This window comes from Phaenicophaeus curvirostris, chromosome 2, assembly GCF_032191515.1.
Source record: "Phaenicophaeus curvirostris isolate KB17595 chromosome 2, BPBGC_Pcur_1.0, whole genome shotgun sequence".
Lineage (NCBI taxonomy): Eukaryota > Metazoa > Chordata > Aves > Cuculiformes > Cuculidae > Phaenicophaeus > Phaenicophaeus curvirostris.
Window position 1 is genome coordinate 85,313,640 of NC_091393.1, and position 12,282 is coordinate 85,325,921.

Genomic DNA, 12,282 nt, shown 5'->3' on the forward strand with positions numbered 1-12,282 from the left:
CTTTTTGTATATCAGATATTCTGGTATGAGAGGATGTTTAAAAATCATATCTAGGGGTAAACTTCAGTTGTATGTTAACAGGAGTTCTCCTTTGATGCACTGAGTCTTCATAGTCCTATGTACTTATTGATGTGTGTTACAATGTTGAAGGGTCTCTTTTTACCCCACTTTTTGGGATGAAGCGTTGAGTAAGTGGGGACAGCTGTGGGATACAAAGGTTTGAAGACTTACCTAAAGGTCTGTGTTTTCCTTGAAGGGCCCTGTTCCCATTATCTAGTTGTTTTGCTGTGGCTGTGAAGAGTAGGTTGAGGCTAAGCAACTCTCAGTGAAGGCTGTGGCTTCCTAGGCTGTGTATTGCACTCCTAGAGATGGAGAGAATGTTGTCCTGACCATTAGTTGATTGGAGAGTAGCACAGCTCTCAATTGTTGCTTTAGGGCTTCCTTCAGTGCAGAAGGGCCACAGCAGAATTCATAATGACGATACTTGCCGTGTGCTCTGACCTTCTGCCTCCTTCCCCAAACCCCGTATCAGATGCTACTGTGGGTTCACTCACTTGGGATACTGCTTTGATGAAACTTCATGTGTGGGATTAACTACAGTACTGTGAACTGTTAACCTTCCATGAATTTTAATTTCTTGTGTGGAAGGGAGTTTGCCTGCTGCTTATCCAAGTTCAAAATTTAAGGGCTGAGGAGGTGAAAGTAAAAATGGGATTTCTAAACACTCAGCTTTTCTATCTTTCTCATGCTTTTTGTCTACTCCTCTGCTTAGTGTGTGTTGTAGTTCATGGTGTGTCTATTCTGCAGTATCCACTTGAAAATCTCTCAACACATATAAGGCTCGGTGTTCCAGAAAAGCTTTCTGTAGCACTGAGTTGTTCCAAGTGTCTTCGAAGTTGCACTCTGAATTTGCAGGTATCTGATGATATGCCCAGTTAATTTGTGGATTTTTTTTTGGTTTCTTTTTTTTTGTTTGTTTTCCTTCTTTACCGCTTCAGCTCAGTGAGCGGGCTCGGGAGAGGAAGGTTCCCGTCACAAGGATTGGACGGCTCGCCAACTTTGGAGGTCAGTTTGCATAGCCATGTTTGCGAAGTCACTATGTTTGCACATGCTGATTAATGGCTGGCTATGACAGTGCTCCTGCTGAAACATTAGTTTGTTCTGTTTCCTGGTTAAGCTTGTTAATAGAGACGTGCTTTCTCACAAATGGCTGGCTAGCTCAGAGCTTGATTTGGGATGTTTCATTACAATTGTGGATCTTGGCCTTTAGTTAGAATGAAGTTACACACTGAATGCTGCCTTCTGTTACTGTATCTAACTGCTGCTGTGATGGTATGCAAATTAAAAAAGCTCCCCACCTAAACAGACTTTTCAGATGCAAACAAGATCTAAAGAGTTAGCATGGGGTTTCATTTGGCTTAGTTGTGGAGCTTAGTTTTCGCATGCCTGTTTTGAAATGGAAAAGAAGAAAGTCACTCTTAAGAATGTAAGGCAGATGATTAGAGAACGTATAGTAGAACCACCACACAGTAGAACCACCACACGTCTTCGTGGTTATGCAAAGTGGGTTATACTGTTTTAATGAGAGGAAGAGCGCGAGGTGCAGGTTGTGCTCCAGTCTGTACCAATATCCCAGTCCTCTGTATATCATCTCACTGTTTTGAGGAAACTCCTAGTCATCACAGTAGGCTGCTACTCTCAAGCACAAACAGCTGGAGCAGCTGTTATTTTAGATATTTTTTTTCCCAAACTTATCCTTGCTGCTTCTCTGAACAGTGGTTAAATATAAGACATATACTTTATTATTGATTTGAAAATGGGGAGATGGTAATAGTCAAAGTTTGATTTACTTAGCTGTTGCTTATAAACCATTTTCTCCCAGGAAGGATGTAAAGATCGAGCTTGTAAGATCAAGCTAGCTGAAACCTATATGGATTTTATTAGCAGAACAGGACATTAAAATGCAGCTAAATTTCTTCAGTAATATTAACAGCTAGTGCTTATCTAATGTCTTGTATCCAAAGCCATCAAAGGACTGACCATGCTTCCGAGAAAAAAGGAGGTATCCCGTAGTTACTTAGGGATAGTCTTACTTAGCTAATCATTAGATGGGTAGTCTCTGTTGTGGTTTTTTTTTTTTTTTTTTTGTGACCTTAGTGTTTTGAGATGATAGTAGCCTATCTAGGTTGTGAACAATCTCTACAGCCTCTCCCAAGTAACACATTAGTGCTCTTATGGTTCTTGTGATTATCCTCTACAAAATTTGATAGAGAAGAACATGGCAAAGTAGATGTCCTTGTTTTACAGATCCCAGAAGAAAGAAAAAATAGCCTGTCAAATGTAACTGAATCAACTTGTTATATAAAAAAAACCAATTATTCTTCCTCTGTGTGTTTATTTGTCAGAGTAATATGAACACTAGAAAGAGTTGAGTGCGGGAATAACCAGTGAGTGAGTTATCACAAAAATAATGTAAGGCTTTAATGCTAGTCAAACCTCTAACTTGTAGTTCATTGGCTTCTCAGTGTGTTTAGTATTCTTTAAAGTAAAGCAGGATTCAAGATCTGCTTTTTTTGCAGTAACAAGGCATCAGTTTAAAACTCACTTGACTTCTTTGTTTTTAAGCTCTAGTAGCATACAAGTCTCTGTTCTAATTTAGTCTTGCTTCTTATGGAAAGCATCACAACACTTTTAGCTGTCATATTCCAAATTTATCTGTGGCTGCTTGCTGACAGCTAGTGGATGTGAAGTGGCAGATGACCAAATTTTCTGTGAACTTTGAGTTCCAGTGCTGTCGCTGTACACGCCAACTTTTGGCACCCAAGGCTGTTGCATGAGGAAAGGATGACTCATGGTTCAAGGGGAAATACCACTACCTACCTGTCTTCTAGCCTCAAGTTAAAAAACAAAACAGCAAACCAAAACTGCAAAGAGAGAGTAAGAAAGAGATTGTTTATAAGCAGTATCCCCAGTCATATCTGTGTGCATCATCTGTGTTTCAGTCTTGCCCTTCATATGCTTTCAGACTGCTTTTGACAGAGCACTGTGTTGCAAAAATGGTGTTCAGATTCTGTGACCTCTGCAATTTCTAGTTAGCATTCATTGCTTATTTTTCCCTCTGAATTTTTTTCAGTTTAGGAAATCCTTTGGTAGTGTTTGTGTAGGCTAGGTAAGGCTTGAAGAGAGTTTTTAAGAGTGTGGAAGTCTGAAGTAGTGTGGGCAGCCCCACATGGGAAGGACTGCCAGTAAAGAATGCTTAGCAGTCAGACCTTGATCCAGAGTGGTACAAACCTTCAGACAGCCCCTAGAACTGCATGGAAAGAGGGACTCTATTTATAGCAAGAAGCAGCTCCTGCTTGTTATTTGCACAGAGTTTAGAGTGCTTTTCCTGACCTGCGCGTGGCCTTGGGAGAGCCAGTGCAATTGTGAAACCCCATCAGCTAATTCCAGTACTGCTTTTCCTGACTGGCTTGTGTCTGATGAGAAACGTTCTTTTCAGGTTGTCTTTTATGATGCATCTGAAATGCTTAAACAAGGGAACATTAGCTGATGGCAAGAGCTGTGGTGTACCATTCACTTTTAACTGTTTTTTGATTGCTCTGACTTTGTTGCTGAGCTTTGACTTATGGCTGACTGTTTTCTTCTTAGACTGTGTGCAGGGGAAGGTATACTTGTAGGCCTCTCCTAGCTATTTACTGTCCTTGCTCTCAGCGACTTCTGTGTCTTAGACTTAGGAAGAATGAAAGAAGTAGTAAAGAAGTAATGTGTGAACATTTTTTTTTGTTTAAATATCTCCAAGCTGAGGAGTGAGACTAATTAGGGGAGTCTCATGAGGGTGTAGGAGGTAGTTTCCAACTGAGATGGGAACTGGTTTTTGCTTTCCTAGGATTAAGCCTGTTTTTAATTTATATTTTTAGAGAAGTCAAGATGAGCTTAAACCAAGTGTTTCAAAGATCAGTGATAAGCGAGTTAGAAGTTCCCTGTGTTCTCTCTCATTATGCATTTTATCTTGCCTTGCCTTTTCAACAGAAGCCAAAAGCAAAGAATAGAATGATTTTAATGAGTTTTCAATTACCTTATTGGTTTTGGAGAGCACTTGCTGCTGCTGCAGGATTGTGGTTAACAGCTAGAAGGAGCCTTTTTTGCAGGGGATATCACTGTTAACCTATGGAATAGTGGTGATTCAGTTATGTCCTTGCTTCCTAGTACATTCCAATGATCAAAATTAAGTGGAGTATTTTGCGGAATCAAACTCTAACTCAATTAAGGGTTATAAAGTAGGGATGTGTTTATTTGCTGGCAGGTGCGAGGGGATAATCCTCCTAACTCGCACACCGTTCTGTTTGGCAACAGCTACTTATAGTGTAAAGACATGCGTAAAGACATGCGTATTCATGAGAAGCTTCTCCCATACTGGTGCAGGCGCAGTGTCTCCTGGTGGTTGTGACCTGGGGTCTCAGGGATGAAGTAAGATGTCTTCCTCTGTGAACTTCAGTAATCTTGTTCCTTGCACATGCTCCCTGGGTCCTTGGCATTCCTCCCAGTCCCAAGACCATTCTCAACCAGTTTGAGTTGCTGGGTGAAGGCAGCGAGTTTTGCTTCTTATCTAGTGCAGTGTTATCAAGTGCTTCTCTACAGCATCCTGGAGGTGAATAGTTGAATTGTTATTCTATTCAACCTTAAATGTTAAGGCTTAAATATCACCGATTGTTAATCCCCCTGCTCTCTAGGCCCGCATTAGGGGGACAGTAGGGGTGGTGGTGGGGAGATGTCACTTCACTTTGCCTTGAAAATAATTATGGGCAGAAGGCTGCTCTGTATCTGTGAGGGTGCGTAGCAAGTAAGCTTTTTGCGTGCTATTTGTTGTGTATGTGCTTTGGGGTGCTATCTTCATTTGAAGACCCTACGAAATCATTGTGGAAAACGTAATGGTTGAAGCGGATTCTTCCCCCACCACCTCCACACCAGTCAAACCAGCATTTGACTCTGGATTTTCTTGATGGGATAAAAACATCATTTTAGACTTTGAGAAGATGGAAAGATGTTGGGTAGGTCATATAATTGTTCCTGGGATTCAGATAGCCAAATTCCTGTGCTATTGCATGCTATGGCATGATCCCGTCATTCACACTTGAATTGTTCCTCCTCCTGTCTTTGCATGTTTTCTATTGTTCCTGGACATTATAGGGAATGTTGATCTCACCTGTGGTGCCAGAACACTCTGTTTACAAATTAGTAACAGGAGGCAGCAATTCTTGGACTGCAGAGTTTGCCTAGCTTCTCACCTCTTCTGTGAGCAAAGAACGTATTGCTGGAAAGGCTGAAGATCGCGTTCTCCAGTGCTTGCATGTAATACTGAGATAATGTTTCTCTGTAATGTACACAAGATCCTCTACTGAACTTTTGTCCATTATATGTATTTTTGTATTGTTCATGCAGCTGCTGGAGTGACAGCTTGTATCTGTATTTATAGAACTAAATATCATTTTTATTTGTTGACTTTATTTTACTTTTTACTTTGGACTATTCAGAAGGCTGGTTGATAAAGTCCCATGGGAGACAGTCCTTAAGGGAAAGGGAGCCCACAAGGGCTGGGCACTCTTCAAGAAGGAAGTCCTAGCAGCATAGGAGAAAGCCATCCCCATGTTCCGGAAAATGAGCTGGCGGGGAAAAAAAAACAGTTGGTTGAGCAGGGAGATCTTGAGGGACATCAAAAGAAGAGGAATGTCTATGAACTTTGGAAGAAGGGACAGGTGTCTTGGATGGACTACAGGGAGGAAGTGAGATTGTGCAGCGGAAAAATCAGGAGGGCTAAAACCCAACTAGAGCTCAGATTGGCCAAGTCGGTGAAAGATAACAAAAAATCTTTCTATAGATACATTAACAATAAAAGGAGGATTAGAGAGAATATTCAGTCCTTATTGGATGCAAATGAAACAACTGTGACAAGGGATGAGGACAAGGCTGAGGTACTTAATGCCTTCTTCACCTCAGTCTTTAATACTAAGGAAAGTTGTTCCCTGTGTGTATGTACCCAGGAGTTACAGGAGCAGAACAAAGCTCCTGTGATCCAAGAGGAAGTGGTTAAAGACTTGCTTGGCCAGTTAGACACACACAAGTCGATGGAGCCGAGTGGGATCCATCCAAGAGCATTGAGGGAGCTGGTGGACGTGTTTGCCAAACCCCTTTCCATCATCTTCCAACAGTCCTGGCTGACTGGGAAGTTCCACTGTACTGGAGGCTGGCTGATGTTGTGCCCATCTACAAGAAGGATCACAGGGAGGATCCAGGGAACTACAGGCCTGTCAGTCTGACCTCAGTGCCAGGGAAAGTCATGGAACAGGTGATCTTGAGTGCTATCATGAAACACATGCAAGATAACTGGGTGGTCAGACCCAGTCAACACGGGTTCATGAAAGGCAGGTCTTGCCAAACTAACCTGATCGCCTTCTATGACAAAGTGACCCACCTGCTGGATGTGGGAAAGGCTGTGGATGTGGTCTTCTTGGACTTCAGTAAAGCCTTTCACACAGTTTCTCACAGCATTCTGCTTAGGAAACTGTCAGCCTCTGGCCTGGACAGGTGCACACTCTCCTGGGTGAAAAACTGGTTGGATGGCTGGGCCCAGAGAGTGGTGGTAAATGGTGTGAAATCCAGCTGGAGGCCAGTGACAAGTGGGGTTCCCCAGGGCTCAGTGCTGGGTCCAGCCCTGTTCAAAGTCTTTATCAATGACGTAGATGAGGGGATCAAATGTACCCTAAGTAGGTTTGCAGATGACATTAAGCTGGGTGGAAGTCTTGATCTGCCGAAGGGAAGCGATGCTCTTCAGATGGATCTGAACAGGCTGGACCATGGGGCTGAGACCAGTGGCATGAGGTTTGACAAGGCCGAGTGCCGGGTCCTGCACTTGGGGCACAACAACCCTATGCAGTGCTACAGACTAGGGGAAGTCTGGCTGGAAAGCTGCCCAGAGGAGAAGGGCCTGAGGGTGTTGATTGACAACAGCTGACTGAACATGAGCCAGCAGTGTGCCCAGGTGGCTGAGAAGGCCAATGGCATCTTGTCTTGTATCAGAAATGGCATGACCAGCAGGTCCAGGGAGGTTATTCTCCCTCTGTACTCAGCACTGCTGAGACTGCACCTCAAATCCTGTGTTCAGTTCTGGGCCCCTCACCACAAGAAGGATGTTGAGGCTCTGGAGCGTGTCCAGAGAAGAGGGACGAAGCTGGGGAAGGGGCTGGAGAACAAGTCTTATGAGGAGCGGCTGAGAGAGCTGGGGTTGTTTAGCCTGGAGAAGAGGAGGCTGAGGGGTGACCTCATTGCTCTCTACAACTACCTGAAAGGAAGTTGTAGAGAGGAGGGTGCTGGCCTCTTCTCCCAAGTGACAGGGGACAGGACAAGAGGAAATGTCCTCAAGCTCCTCCAGGGGAGGTTCAGACTGGACATCAGAAAAAATTTTTCACGGAAAGGGTCATTGGGCAGTGGCCCGAGGCTGCCCAGGAGGGTGGTTGAGTCACCATCCCTGGAGGTATTTGAAAGATAAGTAAATGAGGTGCTGAGGGGCATGGTTTAGTGTTTGATAGGAATGGTTGGGCTTGATGATCCAAGGGGTCTTTTTGAAGTACTTTGTAAATTTTCTAAGCAGTTTGTCTCCATTAATAATGTTTCTGGTTTGTAAGTTTATTATTTTAATGATGTAATAAGATCCTTATGCAATAAAGAAAATTCAGGAAGCTTGCAGTGAAGTCTAAGTCTAATGTGCATGTAGCAATTTTGCAAAACTAAAAAAAAAGCTGCTTGAGGTATCTTATTTAATCCTATTAAAGTATATACAGGACTGACAACTACAGGTTTCAGATTGTCATGTGAATGACAAGTGAGTGTAGCTTTCTTCTGATGAACTGCTCAGAAAGCAAGTGGGAATTGACGCCTGCAGCTTGCAATGTGTTCTATGTGGCACTTGTGGTGTTTGACATGACTGAAACCAGAGCACAGGCTGCTCCACTGTAGAGTCTTACCTACTTGTGTGCTTGGCAGGCTAAGCAGAGAGGTAGCAGCCCATTTGGTCTCTTATGTGTTTTGTTGAGTTGGTTGCTGAGCAAGAGGATTCTTCCTGAACAAAACTAATTCCAGGTCATCTCTTGATGGGCTTGGTTTGAAGTCTAACAGGTGCTGGAGATGCCTGGAAAATGTCTGAAGAGGCACTCTGATGTTATAAAACCCAGTGGTGTTTTCCAGGCCTGAAATAATCTGTCTGCATAAAGTGCAAAATGTAGGTGTGTGACCTTATAGAGATGCTTGGGGATGTGATTTTTCCAGGGTGTTGGACTGTGGCTATTTAGTGATGCTGAAAATTGTCCCCAAAATCATTAGTCTTGGTGGACACAATCTCGTAGATATGGAAGATGAAGGACACCATAAGTGACTTGTGCAAGGTCAGTAAACTAGTGGCCTGGAGGAGAATGCTTTTTCTACAGCCATGTAGGCTCTTTGGAGGGATGAGTTGATCCTGGTAAGAGATGAGCAGCTGGCAGCATGTGGTGGGTTGAGCTTGGCTGGCAGCTGCATCTGCTCACCCTTTTCCTCCTGCAGCATGATGGAATAGGAAGAGTAAAAGAGAGAAAACTTGGGAGTTGAGATAAAGACAGTTTAATAGGCAAAGCAAAGCTTCATGTACAAGCAAAGCAGCAAGAGGAATTCATTCACTAGTCCCTGTTGACAGGCAGATGTCCGGCCCCTGCCTGGGGAGCAGGGCCTCAGCATCTGTAGCAGTTACTTGGGAAGGCAAACACCATCACCCCAAACATCCTCCCCCATCATCCTCCTTTCTCCAAGCTTTTAGTGCTGAGTATGACATTAGATGATGTGGATATTCCTTTGATTTGGGTCAGTTGTCCTGGCTGTCCCTTCCCAGCCTCTTCCCTGTACCCAGCCTCGTCATTGCAGAGGCGGAGTGGGGGAAGAAGAAAAAGCCTTGGTGGTGTGCAAACACTATCTAGCAATGGCTAAAAGATCAATGTGTTGTCAATGCTTTTAGTCACCAATCCAAAACACAGCATGATGCAGGCTGCTATGAAGAAAATTAACTCATCTCAGTGAGACCCAGTACACAGCATTATTTGTGTTCTATTACTATGTGCCTAGACCACAGCCTTTCAGATGGGTGAGCGTGTAAAAGAGGCCTGGAAAACAAATCTGGTGTCATTTTAGAAAGAGTAGTGTGGTTCTGAGCCTTCCTGTCTGGTGCTTGCTTTCTGAAGCCTAGAGTGTTAGTCTGGTTTGTAAGATGAGGAAAGGTGAAGTTTTCCATGCTGGTTTTTATTGTGTGAGCTGTGTGCGCTCCAGATGCCACAACTGATGAAATTCAAGTTTTTAAAGGAGAAGGTAACACATTCCTGAAGTTCAGGCTCCAACTGATTCCTTGTAGTCATGTTAGCGGATGGAGTTCTAGCTGTGAGGAATTTAAACCATTATTTAATTCCATAATTGCATAGTTGTTCTGATAACTTGGTAGGAACAAAGGAATAAAGTGGGCAACTGGTACTTCTGAAAAGTAGCTTTTTCTAAACGCTCTGTTCAGGGAGAATACTAAGTTTTGGCATTGCTTCGATGAGAACTACAGCTTTGAATTGTTATCTGTTTCTTGGCAATAGAAAGTTACATATGCAGCTGACTTCGGTTTTTTGCAGGCTTGACTGCTAAGAAGCAGCAAGCACTCAAGATGTGCTTCAGCCTGCACAGTGTCAAGAATATTATCTACCCTCCAGCTAACACATATAGAGCAAGGCTACATATGCCCTGAGATGTTCCCGGGTAGTTACTGGAGACTTGAAGTAGGAATTGAGCATTGCATTTTCATGTAATGCCCTGAGCAGCACATTGATTATGGTTTAAAGATGCTTGAAGCCTTTGTTTAAACTTCAAATCTTTACTGTTACAAAGCTGCTAAAGTTTAAAGTTGTTTATGCCTGTCTTTAGTTTATTTGAAACAGTTGTTGACTAATGATCTGAGTTCATTTTCTAGCAATCTGGACACAGTTAAGCAGTGAGAAAATTCTAAGAGCACCTGTTGTAACAGAAACTTTTCTAGTGTAGTCTACAACATGGTTTAGTTTGAATGCTCAAACATTCAAGTGTACAGCCATGAGAGAGGAAGTGTGACACAGAATTGTTTGGAGTCTGATCTTGTTTACACTGATGCAAACCACAACCTGCTTTGAAGCTTGCTAGAACTTCGGCTTTATACCAGAAGACAAAGAAGAATGTGATTCCTAGTGTTTTGTTTGTCTTTGAGGTGGCTTGTGTCTTAAAGATGAAAAGAGATTATAAACTGCAGATATTTTTTATTTTAAGTACAGGCAGTAAATCTCAGTAGTGAACATGCAGCCTTTAGAAGGAGATGCAATGTATTTAATTTGGAAGTGGTTACTGCCAGACCTAGCTCTGATAATGACCAAACAGAGTTCTGGTAGGGAGTGTTTCTTTTGAAGGTGATAAAAGTGGGATCAAGGCCAACAAAAGTGTTCCCTGAGTGGTATTCAGTCTAGAAAATCACCTTTTGTTGGCAAGTTACCTGTCTTCACTGGCTTCCTGACTGACTTGATACTTTCTGCACCAAGTTAGTCTCAGGGATGGGATCTGATGCCAGATGTGTATCAGCATTTTAATAGATACTGTTTATGCTGTGTTTGAAAAGAATTTTTGTTTGCTTCTTTCCTGTGGCATCTAGGAATAGTTTTCTCATTTTGTTCAGCTAATAAAGTCTCCATTTCTGGTGCAAGTGACATGCTCAATGGTCACATGTGGCTTGGATATGCTATTGAAGACACTATTGCAGGGGCTGCACAAGTTACCTAGTAACTGCAGTCTTCCTTCGGCTGATATTTGGCATTTCAATGCTCTTCCTCTATAGAAAAACTTGAAGAAAGTACGGAAAACTTACTAGAGATCTCCCAAAATTATTTCACGATTTTTTAATCTAGGTTGTTAAAATCATGGTATTCTGTGACAGCTACATTTTTTCTGAATGTAGATTTCTGTATTGTCATATGCTCTTAAACATTCACGTGCAATGGAGAATGGTTGTTCTTACAGTTAAATGGCATGAGAGGAGAGTAGAGGTGCCCTGGAAGCAGTCTTTGTGAAGGCCTTGTAATGTCACTGATGCCTCCTGTGCATTGGTGATTCGTCTTATGCTGGATTCTTTGACCGAGTGCATGCAGTCTGCAACATTGCTAGATGGAGCTGATGTACTATGGAGCTGAAGCAGATGTACTATGCAAGTTTGAATTTTTATCAGGAGAGGTGAGATTGTAGTTAGTTAGCTGATGGGAGAGAATAAAAATTCACTATGCAAGATGAGGTTTGACTTGTTTGTGTCCAGGCCTCTTTACTTGAGTCTAAAAAAGGAGGACTTGGAGTTCTAGGAAAGCGTGCACGCCCAGTAACGGTAGCAGTGTAAGGGTGAGGCATGGTGGGATGGACCATTACTGAGGAAATGTGAGGAAGCACCAGTTGGTCTGATTGACCATGTAACTTATTATACAGAAAAATAAATGTTTTGAAATTGTGAAGTCAGTGTGACCTGTGGTAGTATGGATTACTGCATGATTAGATCTGTGTCTCATTTAATCTTCAGCTTTTGTCAGGTTAGTGGGGGAAATGACGCTTCTTTTGTAGTTGTAGTTTAATCTGGCTGGCACGGTGGGCTGAAGAAAGAAGTACAGGAGGAAACTGTTGTCAAACTTGAAGATCACTTCATTGCAAAAGCCAGGATGTTCTAATCAAGCTGGTTTGCTGCTGTGCATTTGACCGTGTGGCTTAAGGTTAACTACAAAGAATGCCTCTGTATGTGGCTCAGAAATTTTTTTTTAATTTTTATTCTGACTTAGATATTTTTCTTCGTATTTTAAAGGATTAGCTGTTGGTCTTGGCATTGGGGCATTGGCAGAAGTTGCAAAGAAGAGCCTTAGACCTGAGGAACGCAATGGTAAGCACTTTCTACATCCTCATTCTCCACTCCTCACCTGCCCTGCCACCAGCACAGCTTACCTGCATTCAGAAGATTTTATTGTTTGAAAGCTGGCATGGTGAGGCAGTCAGAATAACAGGGGGAATGTAGGTAGTTCTTTTAACAGAATTCTTTTACACCTCCAGATTCCTTTTCCATCTTAGTACACCACAGCCTCATTATGTAGACAGAAATCAGAGGTATACACAAGAGAATGAGGTGATGCCAGCACAATTCTGACAGCTTACTTTTCATGAGTTTGAATACCAGCC

The 12,282-nt window shown here is 42.6% G+C and overlaps 1 protein-coding gene across 1 annotated transcript in view; it reads left to right on the forward strand.

Annotated features, from left to right (window-relative positions):
- Positions 1–12,282, forward strand: part of COQ8A (coenzyme Q8A) — a 41,739-nt gene that overhangs the window by 11,904 nt on the left and 17,553 nt on the right. Inside the window, exons 4-5 of the mRNA XM_069852739.1 lie at positions 999–1,065; positions 11,915–11,989. Of these exons, the coding sequence (XP_069708840.1) occupies positions 999–1,065; positions 11,915–11,989 (142 nt within the window). The remainder of the gene's footprint in view (positions 1–998; positions 1,066–11,914; positions 11,990–12,282) is intronic.